The sequence below is a fragment of the Bos javanicus genome, chromosome 19, assembly GCF_032452875.1.
Source record: "Bos javanicus breed banteng chromosome 19, ARS-OSU_banteng_1.0, whole genome shotgun sequence".
NCBI classification, from domain to species: Eukaryota; Metazoa; Chordata; class Mammalia; order Artiodactyla; family Bovidae; genus Bos; species Bos javanicus.
In genome coordinates this window covers 15784595-15799027 of record NC_083886.1, presented here as the reverse complement: position 1 = coordinate 15799027, position 14433 = coordinate 15784595, and the positions used below count along the sequence as shown (strand labels likewise).

The 14433-nt window shown below is 51.1% G+C and overlaps 1 protein-coding gene across 1 annotated transcript; it reads right to left on the bottom strand.

Annotated features, from left to right (window-relative positions):
- Positions 1-8599: 8599 nt before the first annotated feature.
- CCL16 (C-C motif chemokine ligand 16) lies at positions 8600-12455 on the bottom strand. Its single transcript, XM_061390342.1, has 3 exons — positions 12257-12455; positions 9359-9479; positions 8600-8914 (listed from the first exon to the last, which is right to left on the bottom strand). The coding sequence occupies exons 1-3, from the start codon at positions 12324-12326 to the stop codon at positions 8803-8805; spliced, it is 303 nt and encodes a 100-aa protein (XP_061246326.1). The 5' UTR covers positions 12327-12455; the 3' UTR covers positions 8600-8802.
- Between the last annotated feature and the right edge of the window lie 1978 nt (positions 12456-14433).

The following is a 14433-nucleotide window of genomic DNA, read 5'->3' as shown; positions in this document are numbered from 1 at the left end:
TCTTTTATCTGTTCTGCTTCGACATGAGCTAGAAGCCTCAGCTCCCTGTAAAAGGGGAGAGAAAAATCTGGAAGAGGTGGGCAACATGAGGGGCCTCTGAGCAGCGGGTCTAACGCACAGGTGGGTCTTCCTGGACACAGCCACATGTGATAACCCTTTAAGAATACACAGGGGCTTGTTGTAGTTCAGTTGCTAAGTCGTGTCCAACTCTTTGTGACCCCATGAACTGCAGCACTCCAGGCTTCTCTGTCCTTTACCACATCCCAGAGTTTGCTCAAACTCATGTCCATCAAGTCAGTGATGCCATCCAACCATCTCATCCTCTGCTGCCCCCTTCTCTTGCCCTCAGTCTTTCCCAGCATCAGGGTCTTTTCTAATGAGTTGGCTCTTTGCATCAGGTGACCAAATATTGGGGCTTCAGCTTCTGCATCAGTTTTTCCAATGACTATTCAGAGTTGATTTCCTTTAGGATTGTGTGATTTGATCTCCTTGCAGTCCAAGGGACTCTCAAGAGTCTTCTTCAACACCATAATTCAAAAGTATTAGTTCTTCGGCACTTAGCCTTCTCGATGGTCCAACTTTTTATATCCATACATGACTACTGGAGAAACCATAGCTTTGGTGATACAGACCTTTGTTGGTAAAGTGATGTCTCTACCTTTTAATACGCTAAGTTTGTCATGGCTTTTCCCCCAAGGAGCAAGTGTCTTATTTCGTGGCTGCAGTCACTGTCCAGAGTGATTTTGGAGCCCAAGAAAATACGTCACAGCAGCTAGTCACTGTGATTTTTAACCACTGGGTGGCGCTGCCCTCCAATTTTCCTAAGATCAAGTCGGCCTAGAATCCCTTTTCAGTGGCTGCAAACGCTTAACCTCTGGGAACCTTATTTAAAATACCATGTCCATGGTGACACATCCTTGCCCTGACCCCCTGACTGGCAATCAGAAGGGGTCTCTCACGCTGACTTCTGAACAGGAGTGTTACTCCCTCCCCTCCGCTGGCCCCCCTCCTTAGTGTGAATTTCATGAATAGACATTTAGTAAACACCTCCAGCCCCTCCCCTGGCACAGGGGGTGGGGGGGCCGGCGGTGGGAGCAGAGTAAATTAGAAGAGGTGGTCCCCGCCCTCTAGGCAGCCCTTTGAGCTGGGTTCAAAGACCTGCACTGGAGGTAAAGGATGAGCCTCTCTCCTGGGCATCACTCTTGGGAAAGTTGACCAAATAGCCACTCAAGCTGCTCGTGTTCTGTGGTTCAGACGAGAAACCCCCATTGTAGGGTCTGGAGCGGAAGGCTCCTTTCTGGGAACAATGCCAACGGAAGAGAAAGCCCCGAGTGTGTGTTTAGGGCGAACACAACGGGGCCCCTGCAATTTCTCAATCCTGCCGTTCACAATCTGGTTGCCTTCCACCCACCAGCTTCTCCTCCTCTGTCATAATCGGAATGTAGGAACCGAGGGCTGTCCTCTCGCCCCACCAGCGAGAACCGGCTGGCCTTGTGCCTTCCTGCTCAGGGAAGGGAGCTCACAAGCTCTGAATCCCAGCTCTGAGGCAGGCCTAGCGCTGTGTCCTCTTGACATGTTAACTGGTGTGACTCTCCTGGTAACCTGTGATCGCTGGTGTTTCAGTCATTTCACAACAAGGAAAAGCTGCATCTCCGAGAGGCTGACTATATCACACATCAACACATAAACCTGCCTCAGATGCTCACATCTTTAAAAATCCTCCCTTGAACCTTCTGCTGTTGACCTAAGTTTGGCTTCCCTTCATAGAAAAGTTCTTACTGGAGCTGCCTCTGTAGTGTTCTGGGCCCCTCTTCCGCAACCTCTGTTCTCCCCCGACCCCTTTGGTTGGGCTTCTATCACTATTTTCCACTGAGACTTATCGACTCACGGATGACCTTCAAAAGGAAAAACGTGGAAGTGTTAGTCGCTCAGTCGTTTCTGACTCTTTGCGACCCCCTGGACTGTAGCCCGCCAGGCTCCTCTGTCCATGGAATCCTCCAGGCAAGAATACTGGAGTGGGTAGCCATCCGCTTCTCCAGGGGATCTTCCCCACCCAGGGATCAAACCCAGGTCTCCTGCATTGCGGGCAGATTCTTTACCCTCTGAGCCACCAGGGAAGCCCATGACCTTCAAAGTTCAACTCCAAAGAGCTTTTCTCTATTCTTCTTTTAAAAAAAATATTTATTGGGCTATGCCAGGTCTTAGTTGTAGTCTGAGAGATCCAGTTCCCTGACCTGGGATCGAACGCAGGCTGCCTGCGTTGGGAGTGTGGAGTCTTAGCTCCGGGACCATCAGGGAAGCCCGTCTCTGCTCCTCCTTTATCTCTTGGCAGCACTGAGCACATTTGATAACTTTCTCTTGATTAAATGATTTTCTTGGCTTATCAGTTACCACGCCCTCTGGGTTTTCCTGCCATCTCCCTGGCCACTGTGCCAGCCCATCTACGTGTCACTCCCGCTCTGGTCTCTAAATGTTTGAACGCCCCCGAGCCCATTACTCATTACCTGTTCCACACTCTCCCCGGCTGACTCCGTCTGGCCCTAGGGTTTTATATACTCCAGCTTGACCATTCCTTGGCCTTCCAAACTCCCATAGCCAACTTCCTTCTCCACATGCCCTCATGGACACCTAATTAGCACCTCAAAATAAACACAGGCCAAACAGAACTCCTGATCCCCCACCTCAATTCACTCTTTCCCAGACATCCCCGTTTCTGTAAATTGCACCAACAGCTCAAGCCCATCTTTCTCAGTACGTCTTTTCAATTCTGTCCCCCGAGATGTCCCTAATCTCCTCAGCCACCACCACTTCCTTCCTGGTCCAAGTCACCATCCCCTGGAGCCAGGACTGCTGCGGGGGTCTCCCTTGCCCCCCAGGAATCCCTGTCTGTGCAGGTGATTCTTCAAAGGTCAATCAGATGCTCTCCCTCAGCTGCTTAAAAATGTTCTGGATGGCTTTCCACCTCCCTTAAAATGAACTGCATGCTCCTTGCCCTGGCTTACAAAGCACTCCCTCCCTGCCTTTGACTTTCTCACGGCTCGTGCTGGTCTCCTCACCTCTGTGCTCCAGCCGGACTGTCCCCAGCCTAGGGCTTTGCCCTGGTTGTGCCCTCTGCCTGGAAAGTTTTATCTATTTGTGTTTTCTTTAGGTCTTTGTTGCTGCACATGGGCTTTCTCTTGTTATAGGGATCCAGGGCTACTCTTCATTGCTTTTGAGCACGGCTTAGTTGCCCTGAGGCACGTGGGATCTTCCTGGACCAGGGATCGAACCCATGTCCCCTGCACTGGCGGGCGGGTTGTTAACCGCTGGACTACTGCGGAAGTCCTGCCTGCAAAGTTTCCTTCCCCCGGTTCCCTGTGTGGCTGATTCCCGCCGGTCATTTAGCTCTCAAGGGGCATGTCACCTCCTCGGTAATGCCTTTCCTCACCACCCACCTAAAGTAGACATTGAGTCACCTCCCTGATCTTGAGAGCTGCCTGGAAATCTTTCCACTCCTGCAGTTCTCCAGTCTAGAGACGATCAAAGCTTCCACAAGACTTCTGTGAATCCCTGATGACTTACTTCACAGGTTTTGGTCTCTGGTCCAGGGATTCGGGCCCTGTGTCCCATCTCTGGCTTTCAAAGACCAAGTGGTCTCTTTTCTTGGCTTACTCAGAGTGATTTCATCCCTCCCCTTGAAATCTTACCCCAGTCTATTCTTGCCTGGAGATTTCCATGGACAGAGGAGCCTAGTGGGCTCCATGGGGTCGCGAAGAGTTGGACATGACTGAGCAGCTCACACACACGCGCGCACATGCACACACACACACACATCCATACAGACGTCCATGTCCTGGGGGCATTTCTTGCCTTCACTGGGGTTGCAGACACATTTTCTAAACATGATTTTTTCCCTCCAGGAGAGGGATTCTCATCCTAGCTGATAACAGAATAGCGACATTTTAGCATCACAGTTAAGAGACAGAGTTGGGATCTGAACCTGGATTTGCCTGAGTGTGGAGAATGCTTTTATTTTTTTAAATTTAGCTTTTTACCTCCCTGCATCTGTGGCCTGGGGGATCTAAAATTTCGACCTGCGGACTTTTAGTCGTGGCGTGTGGGATCTAGTACCCCCACCAGGGGTCGCACCCAGGCCCCTGCATTGTGAGAGGAGAATTTGCTACTGGATCACCTGGGAAGTCCCGAGACAAAGCTTTTAAACCAGCACATCACTGTGTCCCGCAGATCCTTATTCAGGCTGCTGCTGACTCTCAGCGGTTGCTTGAACACAGGTGTATGCCCATGTGTTCTTCCTACAGAGGGAAAGTGCCTGCCCTTCTGGCTGGCCTTGGGAGGTTGCCTCTAAGGCTAAATAGCATTTCTTACAGGCCAGCCAGAGCTAGCCGCAGGACATCTGGTCATCTTGTCTAAATTCTCATGGTGCACAGTGGGGATGGGGTGCAGAGGGGATCCATGAGAGGGGATGTGCCAGCCAGGCTCCTAGATGCCAGGTAGAATGCTCCTTGTACTGCCCAGGGCTGCTTCCTTCCTATTTTCCCTTCCTGTCCCACCCACTGGTCCCCTCACGTTGCTGTGTGTGGCCTTCACCCCTTTCTACCCTTTTCTCTGAAAGATGAGTGAAAACCCCGCTATTCCAGGCCTTATTGTCCACCCGCTACCAGTCGTCTTGGTTCCACAAGGCTGACAGTCACATAAGCTGGCTGCTGCTGCTGCTGCTGCTAAGTCGCTTCAGTCGTGTCTGACTCTGTGCGACCCCAGAGACGGCAGCCCACCAGGCTCCCCCGTCCCTGGGATTCTCCAGGCAAGAACACAGGAGTGGCTTGCCATTTCCTTCTCCAATGCATGAGAGTGAAAAGTGAAAGTGAAGTCTCTCAGTTGTGTCCTACTCCTAGCGACCCCATGGACTGCAGCCTACCAGGCTCCTCCGTCCATGGGATTTTCCAGGCAAGAGTACTGGAGTGGGGGTGCCATTGCCTTCTCTGATAAGCTGGCTAGGCATACAGTAATGTGAATGAATCACTTTGATTGATCAGGCTGATCACGGTTGGGAGACACCTATGGGTCAGAATGAGGAGGTCTTTCCTGTGTGTGCCTCTGTGTGCATGCGTGTTATGTTAAAAGCCAGGCATTTATCTACCTTGAAAAGATTAGGAAAAGCCCTCTGATGGACACAGAGGGGGAAAGGGAAGGTGGGATGAACTGGGAGTTCAGGTTTGACATAAATACACGACCATGTATGAAATAGCTAGCTAGTGGAAACCTGTGTAACGCAGGGAGCTCAGCTTGGTGCTCTGTGGTGATCTAGAGGGTGGGATGGGGTTGGGGTGGGAGGGAGTCTCAAGAGGAAGGGGATATACGTATCCATACAGCTGATTCACTTCATTGTTCAGCAGAAACTAACATAATGTTGTAAAGCAATTATACTTCAATAAAAAACAAATAAAAAACCCCAACAAAAACAACAAAACAGCTGATTGCACCTGAGATAAGTTACTTTTGGTTCTGAACCACTGGGAGTTTCTGACAAGTTTTATTATTATGTGCCGGGATAAGAATTTGACTTTGTATACAGATTTTTCAATTAGATTTTTGGACTGACATCTCAACTCTGAACTCTTGATAGATTAAAAAAAAAAAAAGACTCAAGATGACATTTCCATTCCAGCTTGCTAGAATCCCGGCCCCGCCTGTGCTTCCTGTTTTCAGGAAGCTTGTCCTTCAGGCCTTTGAACTCGAGTTCCCTGATTATGACCCTGGTGCTGGCTAAGGACTTTGAAACCTCCTGCTTGGCTGTGCACACCAATCGTGGTCTGGCTTCTGCGTCAATCCAAGCCCTGCCACCTCTCTGTGTTCACTCTGGCTCTGGCAAGCAGAGGTCCAGCCTGGCTATGCTGTATCTGTTGGTGGTTCTGTCATCCCTGGGCTGTGAGCTCCTGGAGGATGTTTGATCACAGTTAGCTTTGATTGCAGGAATTGTGGAGAGAAATCCCTGGATCCAAAAGTAGGAGCTCACAGCCTGGAGGGACGACAAGGGAGCATTGACCTCTGTCCGGGACAAAGGGGAGGGTCAGAGTTTGAGGCCCTTACCTGCCCCAAGCTCCTGCCTGGCTAGCGTGGTGACTGACAGGTCAGTACAGGAGTTAAAGTGCTTTTGGCACAAACGACAGAAGCTAAGACCTGCTAACTCGAGCTCGTGTAAAGAAAAGGGGGTACCCAGACACCCGTGGACACATTAATGAATGAACAAAACAGGGTAGACACAGACAATGAAATATCATTCAGGCCTAGCAAAGAATGAAATCCTGACAACATGCATAAATTTTAAAAACATTGTGCTACGTGAAATAAGACAGTTACAAAAGGTCAAATATGACATGATTCCATTTATACCTAGAGGTATAGGTACCTAGAGGTACCTATAGGTTCCTAGAGGAATCGTGTTCATAGTGACGGAAAGCAGAATAGTGGTTCCTAAGGGCTAGGAACTCCAGTACTTTGGCCACCTCATGCGAAGAGTTGACTCATTGGAAAAGACTCTGATGCTGGGAGGGATTGGGGGCAAGAGGAGAAGGGGACGACAGAGGATGAGATGGCTGGATGGCATCACTGACTCGATGGACGTGAGTTTGAGTGAACTCCAGGAGTTGGTGATGGACAGGGAGGCCTGGCGTGCTGCGATTCATGGGGTTGCAAAGAGTCGGAAACGACTGAGCGACCGAACTGAACCGAACTGAACTGAAGGGCTGGGGGGAGGGAGGAGGGGGAAGTTATTGTTTATGGGGAAGAGAGGTTTCAGTCTGGGGTGAGGGAAAAGTTCTGGAGATGGATAGTGGTGATGGTTGCATGACAATATGCCACTGAATTGTACACTTAAATACGGTAAAAATGTTGGGTACGTGTGAACACACACACAACAGAACTGACCTAAACCAGCAAAAAGTTATTGCAGAGGTGCTAAATGCCACCACGGTCCTCTAGGAATTCAAACAAACGGACAAAACAAACAAGAATAGTGGGAAGAATGTTGGGGCGCCTCATGCAACTGAGGTTAGCCAAACCTCCAAGCCTGGAGGAGGGACAGGGCAGCTCCAGGGGCTTCGGCGGACGAGTACACAGACCTCTTCCCTTGGGACAATGCTCCAGGGCTGGTTTCTCAGGTCCGAAGTTCATCTAAGAGAGAGTCTGATTGGTCAGCTGGGGTCAGGTGGCGTCTGGGTGGGTTAGCATCAGCTGGGGTCGGGGAGCAGGCAGGCAGGATGATGTAGTACCACGGGCGGCCACTGGGGGCAGGCTTGGGTCAGTTTAGCAGAATCCGAGTCATTGGAAGACCAGTCTTCCCAATGATCACTTCACCAAATTCGTTTCCCTATAGGGCTTTAGTCATGGCTTTTGCCTGACTTTGCTTTGCCTTCACAACACCATTTTGGGGGAATGTTGGACTTTGTCTGAGTCCACTCCCTATTGTTGAGCTGGGGACAGAGAGGTAGGGAGGAGGGGAAAAAATAATCCACGTCTGGAAAAAAAATAAAGTGAAAGTGTTAGTCACTCAGTCACGTCCTGCTCTTAGCCCTCCATGGACTGTCACCTACCAGGCTCCTCCGTCTGTGGAATTCTCCAGGCAAGACTACTGGCGTAGAATGCCATTACCTTCTCCAGGGGATCTTCCCTAAGCCCAGGAATCGAAGCCAGGTCTCCTGCATTGCAGGCAGATTCTTTACCATCTGATGTACCAGGGAAGCCCCCCACCTCTGGCCTCAGTGCTATATAAAAGCTCCAGTTCCCCAAATGGAGAAATTTCTCAGGGGAATGTGAAGACCCTGAAAAAACTGAGATTAAGTTTCTGCCATCCCAGCAGAAAGGAGGCAGGGAGTTAGAAACGAAGTTGGTAATAAAGGAAATTGTGTTTACTGAATGGTTGAGTTTTGGACCAGGATTTTCACCCCCAGCCTAGCCAAATGCCCTTCCAGCTTGCAGTGGGAGGGACCTAGGGATTGACACCTCCTCTTTTGTTTCAGTACCATCTGTACCCACATCACCCTGGGGAAGACCCAATATTGGGGAATTCAGCAAAGCCTCAGCAACAGGGACAAAAATCATTAGCCTTTGACGATTCCCATAAGAAAAGGTTAGGTTTTTTGTTTTTAATTTTTATTTATTTGGCTGCCTTGGGTCTTAGTTGCGGCATGAGGGGTTTTTTAGTTGCAACGTGTGGGATCTAGTCCCCTGACCAGGGATTGAACCTGGGCCCCTGCACTGGGAGCACAGAGTCCTAGCCACTGGACCACCCGGGAAGTCCCAAAAGGTTAGGTTTTAAAAGAAAAGCATAATAGAAGAAAAAAGAGATCTAGACAAAGGATAAGGGTAGACAGGAAAAGTCAGGAGTCCCGTGAGTCTTTTAATGAGTGGGAGGCCAGAGAGAGCCAGAGGTGGTTTGGCTGTTGGGAGGCAGGACGTGATCGTTCAGGACGGGCTGGTGCATCGGAGGGAGGTGAGGGTCTGAAGCAGGACAAGGAGGAGGATGTGAAAGTGCTGTGCTGAGCGTTAAGGATGTATCCCTGCCCTCCCCCTCAACCTTGGCATTTCCTCCGGAGACTGAGAATATATTCGAAATGCTTTACTTTTTTGAATCTCTGGCCTCTTTCTCTGAAGGTGACTCTTGTCATTCAGACCACAAGGTTGCCTGCGTTTTCACGGGATTACGCCTCACCCCCCCCCCGTCGAACTTGGGCTCTGTTGGAGGCCTGACCACCACGGCGAGTTGTGGATCTGGGCTTGACCTTCCTCCCATCTGCTGATGTTAACCTAGGCCAACCTCCTGGAATGCCGCAGATGAAGTCTGGGATCCTTGATGTACTCTTGGACCCAGTCATTGTTGGGGTCGGTACAGACCTCTCGTTTCCGCTTGGTGATGAAGCTGTGGGGGCAGAGTTAGACCATCAGGGGCCCTGGAGCAGTTAGGGGTCCAGTCCACACGCTCCCCCTCACTTCTAGCTCACTGGGGGCTTGCCTCATGCCCTGTACCACCTCCCTAGGCCTCCCTCTGTCTGGGTCCCCTCAAAAAACTCCCCTCTCTGGCCTCTAGACCTCATCGTCTCTTCTTTCAGCCCCTCTCCATTCAGCCTAGACCCTCAGGCTCGAGTTCCATTATGGCCACCATTTCTTGGACCACATGAACCAGCCACGTGCCTCTGTAAGGTGGCAAAGTCTAGAACAAACCCCAGGCCTGTCCCATGAGTCAAAGCCCAGGCCCTTAACTGCTGCTCCCCTGTTCTAGCATGGAGACTTGGTTCTGTGTACCCCGATCCAGCCTTGGGCTCCCCTTCCCGCTGCCTGTAAATGTCTGCAGGACGGTGCTTACACGATTGCCGGCAGGTGACAGTTGAGGGCCTGTCTGTATCCCACCACCAGTTTCCTCGGCAATACTTTCTCATGATACTTCAGGCAGCAGTTGGGTGGGGGGTTCACCGACTCAGGAATTTCTGAGGGGATGACATTGAAAGCTGAGTTAAGAAGGCAGAGAGGAAGCCCATGGCTGCCCACCTCCATCTCCCATCTCTTGCATTTTGTCCGTTCTTCTGATGGCAAAGCCATCTGTCAGCAGGGATTGGTGGTAGCTTGATGGGTAGCAGACAAGAGAAAAAGATGAATCTTCTGCAGATCTTTCAGCCTCATCTGAGGCTGAGCTTCATCAAGTACAAAGGACTGGGGGATTCACATTTGCTGATGAACTTGACTGGGCAAACATATATTGAGCTCCTATTACAAGCCAGGCTCTATGGGAGTTAGAACATGTGGAAGACACAGTCACTACTCTTGTGTCCCCTTATAGACCAGTCTGGGTGAAAAAGCAAAGTGAACAGATAAGCACTACAATGGGATAGAGTAGATTTTGACGCAAGGGGCCATGGGAACAGAACGAGGAGCACCTGACCCAGCCTGGCTGGTTGAGGAAGAAGTCCCTCAGCAGGTGATGTCTGAGCTGATTCCTGAGGGATGAGCAGGACTTAGGCAGACAGAGGGGTCATGGGATCTGGAAGAAAGAAATATATGGAGGCCTGAGGTGGGGGAAGCCCAGCGTGTCTGGGAGGATGGAGCAGTTCCAGGAGCCACAGTGCAAGGTGGGAAGGAAGAAGTAGGAAGAGGATATTAAAGAGGGCGGGGAGGGCTGCACCCCTTCTGAACTATGTCAGGGAGCCTGCATTCTGTCCTAGAGGCACCAGAGAAGCTGAGGTAGGGGGGAAGCTGAGATGCAAGGATGAGCAGGAGATGTCAGGGCAAGGGGAAAAGGCTTGTATTTAAGTTTTGGGGCCAGACAGCATGGGTTGGAGTCTTGACTAAATGACTTGAATCACGGGCAAATTTCTTAACCTCTCTGGATGCCTTCACCCATTAAATGAAGGTGAAAAAGCTCCATCCTACACAGCAGGGGAAGGAGAAGGCAGGATGAATTGAGACAGTGGCATTGACATATATATGCTACCATGTGTAAAACAGAGAGCTAGTGGGAAGCCGCTGTATAACCTAGGGCGCTCAGCTCAGTGCCCTGTGATGACCTAAAGAGGTGGGATGATGGGTGGGAGGGAGGCCCAAGAGGGCGAGGATGTGTGCAAACATACAGCTGATTCACATTGCGAACAAAACATTGTAAAACAGTTATTCTGCAAGTAACAAAATATCCTATGCTACACCATAATGAAACAATATTTAAAAAGAATGCATATATATGTATAACCAAATCACTTTGCTGTATAACAAGAATTAACAACATTGTAAATCAACTATACTTCAATAAAAATAAATCAATAATAATAAAAAGAAGTTATGTCCTAGGATCGTGGTGAGGATGAGTTGAGAAAATGCTTGCAAAACCCTTAACTCAGAGTCTGGTGTAGAAAGTGTCAGCGCTTGTGATTAAGAGCTGATGGTAGGGAGAATGGATACATGTGTAAGCATGGCTGAGTTCCTTCCCTGTGCACCTGAAACTATCACAACATTGTTAATGGCTGCACTCCAATACAAAATAAAAACTTCTTCTTTTTTTTTAAAAGAGGTAATGGTAGTAATGGCCACTCTACTGGCTTGGAAAGTATTTTCTCTCCCTCTCTGACACTCCCAGGAGGCCAGACTTGGTTGGTTGGTAGCACTGTGTCCCCCTTGAGCTCCCCTGACTGCTCATCATTCAAGGATATTACCTTCCCCAGCCCCGAGACCTGCAGAGTGCAAATCCCTGACCAGTAGGTGGCAAAACTTGAGACGTCTCCAGGGCACCATTTGGCTGATCCATGCTTTGGCTGGGCCATTTTTCTTCCTGCCTGACCTTCCCGAAGGGCAATATTGCCCCCTCCCACCCCCAGGAGGCGCCTCTACCCACAGTGGCCCTGGTTCTTTAAGGCGACGTTTACAGGGATCAGGGGCGTGCTGAGAGTATGTGGGCAGATTACATGGTGTGTGTGACCCTCGCTCCCCCGAGGGTTCACAAAGGCAGAATCCAGCCAGACTACGTGCCAAGGGCAGCCTTAGGGAGAAAGAAAGGGCCATTAAAGGCGGGTATGTACTGAGAGATGGCCTGAGTCTCTGGTCCCTTGCCTGTCACCAGCCCTCATAAATGCTGGTAGAGGCAGAGCCCATGCATCTGTCTCATGGCTACAAAGCCTTTCAATCTCCTTCAACCCCTTTTCTCTTTTCTACAAACTTTTTTAGCCCTAGGCTGGGAGATGGAGCCAAGGGCCCAGAAATCCCCAAATGGCACATGTGGGCATCCCACTGGGGCGTCTCTTGGTTGCCATGGCAGTCCCAGAAATCTACAACAGATCCTGCCCGCAAGGGGTGTCTAGATTCAGACTCGCCGTTCTGGGCTTAGCCCCAAATCTCCCTCCGCCGGCCTCCCTGACTCCCTCGGTCCTGCCCTGCCAGAGCAGGCGTGGCTTTTCCCACCCACTTGCCTCGCCTTCCTCCTCATCACATATGTTTGTGATTGTCCCTTCTGCTCCTTCCTTGGCTCTTCCTCCTAAATGATCATTCCTGCTGTGTCCTCAGGACTCCTGACGTGACCTCGACCCAGCTTCCTGAGACTGCCCAGCCCCAGCAGCTCTGGAGCGCAGCTCAGCTCTGCTTGCCAGGGGCCAGTGTGCAGCAGCGTGGGTGCAGGTGGGGGCCTGGGGCTGATGACGGAGGCCTGAGAGCACTCTCGGCATCACCCTGGCCTGCTCCCTGTTCCCTTGGCTCAGTGCCGCCCTCCAGGGGCAGGTGGACTCACTTGGCTGGCTGTGAACAACAGAAGTGATGGTGAGAACGAGGAGAAAGAGGGCAGCCACGGAGACCTTCATCCTCTCAGTGGGCAGTCAGGCTCCGGGGGGAGGTTGGGCGGACACAGTCTCCTTCCTTGCTGGTCACCCACGCGGGGCCCTCAGCTCTCTGGACTCTGACCACTTCAGAGTGGGTGGAGGAAGAGAGACGACGGTCCTCCCTTCCTGTTTGCTGAAAGGGAGGGCAGTGGAGGGTGGGGTCTGGTGCACAGTTGAATTTGCTAATATTTGCATCTGCATGGAGGAAAAGAGAAAGGGAAGAATAGGCGCTGGGTGTCAGCTCCCTTCAGGCCCTATTTTACTTAAATTCACAGAGGGGAGTAGAGACTTTATTCCCGTTTTGCAGATGAGGCCCCTGAGGCTTAGAGAGGCTAAATAAATCTCACGTGGGTAGGAGGCAGAGGCTGTTTAGTCACTAAGTCGACTCGACTCTTTGTGGCCCCATGGACTGTAACCCACCAGGCTCCTCTGTCTGCGGGGTTCTCCAGGCCAGAATACCGGAGTGGGTTGCCATGCCCTCCTCCAGGGGATCTTCTCGACCCAGGGATTGAACCTACGTCTCCTCCATTGACAGGCGGATTCTTTACCACGGAGCCAGATAGGCAGTCCTGGAAACAGAATCTGTGTGGCTTCATCGAGTTCCCCGCCCCCATCTCTACTTTGGGAAAGAAGAGGGGAGGTTGAACCGACCTTTTCCCCAGGTGATCAGTCTTTGGGAGGCAAACAGAAAGCAGGGTTAGAGAGAGCACAGACTGAGGCAAGGGTAGGGTTTAGTGACCTCGGAAAAGAGTGTCCCCCTCGCCCCCGTCCAAGGACACACGATGGAACTCACACTTTCTTGTTGCAGATTACGTCACTAATACTCTTCCCCCATTCCTAAAGGGTCAGATCTTTGGGTTCCTGTTTGCTGAAATGTTTGTCTCATTTGTTGATGCTCTCATTTACCTCTTTGGACTTTGCACTGGGAACCAGTTTCAGGTCTAATCAGCTGATCCCTCCTGGGTGCCCTCGTGCGTGCGGGTAAAGTCTCTTCAGTCATGTCCAAATATTTGCGACCCCAAGGACTGTAGCCCGCCAGGCTCCTCTGTCCTTCGGACTCTCCAGGCAAGAATACTGGAGTGGGTTGCCGTATCCTCTTCCAGGGGATCTTCCTAACCCAGGGATCAAACCAGCTTCTCTTAGGTCTCTGGCATTGGCAGGCGAGTTCTTTACCCCTAGCGTCACCTGGGAAGCCTGGGTGCCCTCAGTGTGGGTTAATCCAATCTGCCACCGTGGTCAATCATGGCCAGCAGAGGGCTGTCCAACACGGTGAACCTGACAACCTGCTTCTGGGTCCCAGAGTTCCAGCTTCCGCCCTTGGCTTTGGCTAAAGCTGGACTTGCCCCCTCGGGCTTCCCTGGCGGCTCGATGATAAAGAATCCGCCTGCAATGCAGGAGTCGCAGGAGAAGCAGGTTCAATCCCTGGGTCGGGAAGATGCCCTGGAGGAGGGCATGGCAACCCACTCCAGTAGAGGGGCTTGGTGGGCTACAAAGCGACTCAGCATGGGCCCATGGACCTGCCCCTCAGTATCTTCTCTTTTCAGACTGCCTCAGAACCCTGTTCCAGGCTGAAGGCAGCTTTCAGAGAAGAAATGAAAGAGGGGATTTGCTCTTTGATGGACTGTGACCTCTAGAGGCATGAGGGAGTGTTTCAGGAGATAGCAGTTGTGGGGGACGGGGTGTGGGGAAATAAGGATCTCGAAAATCCTTGTGGGTCTTGTTGTTTGGCAAGATTGCTTATAAAATAGGGAAAAGCAGGCAATGCAATTAGTCCTGGTGGGTTCAGGGCAGTTAGTGGTGGTAAAGCTGTGGCTTTTTATGAGGGTAGCGGGGTAGGTATATGAGATAACCCTTAACCTCTGTGTGTGGAGGAGAGGAGGTATGAGGAAGCCTGCTGTGCCTTTGCTGTGCAGACACCCTTGGTCTTTATGGAGGGCTGGAGACCAGGGAGGGTGGTCATCATGTCTACACTGGGTGTGCTCTTCCTCTGTGTATGCAGAGCTCCTTGAACCTGGAAGATGGGTCTGAGAGCCTTTGGGGTCAGCTGGAACATAAGCTTCCTCTTGGTTCCTTTCTCATTCCGTCTATC

What these genes read in the sequence shown, in the direction of transcription:
- CCL16 (XM_061390342.1), bottom strand. Translation starts at nt 12,326, where the DNA reads ATGAAGGTCTCCGTGGCTGCCCTCTTTCTCCTCGTTCTCACCATCACT. An exon ending in TGTTGTTCACAGCCAGCCAA is followed by an intron (nt 9,480 to 12,256) that starts GTGAGTCCACCT and finishes TCATCCCCTCAG; the next exon opens with AAATTCCTGAGTCGGTGAAC. An exon ending in TGTCACCTGCCGGCAATCGT is followed by an intron (nt 8,915 to 9,358) that starts GTAAGCACCGTC and finishes CTGCCCCCACAG; the next exon opens with CTTCATCACCAAGCGGAAAC.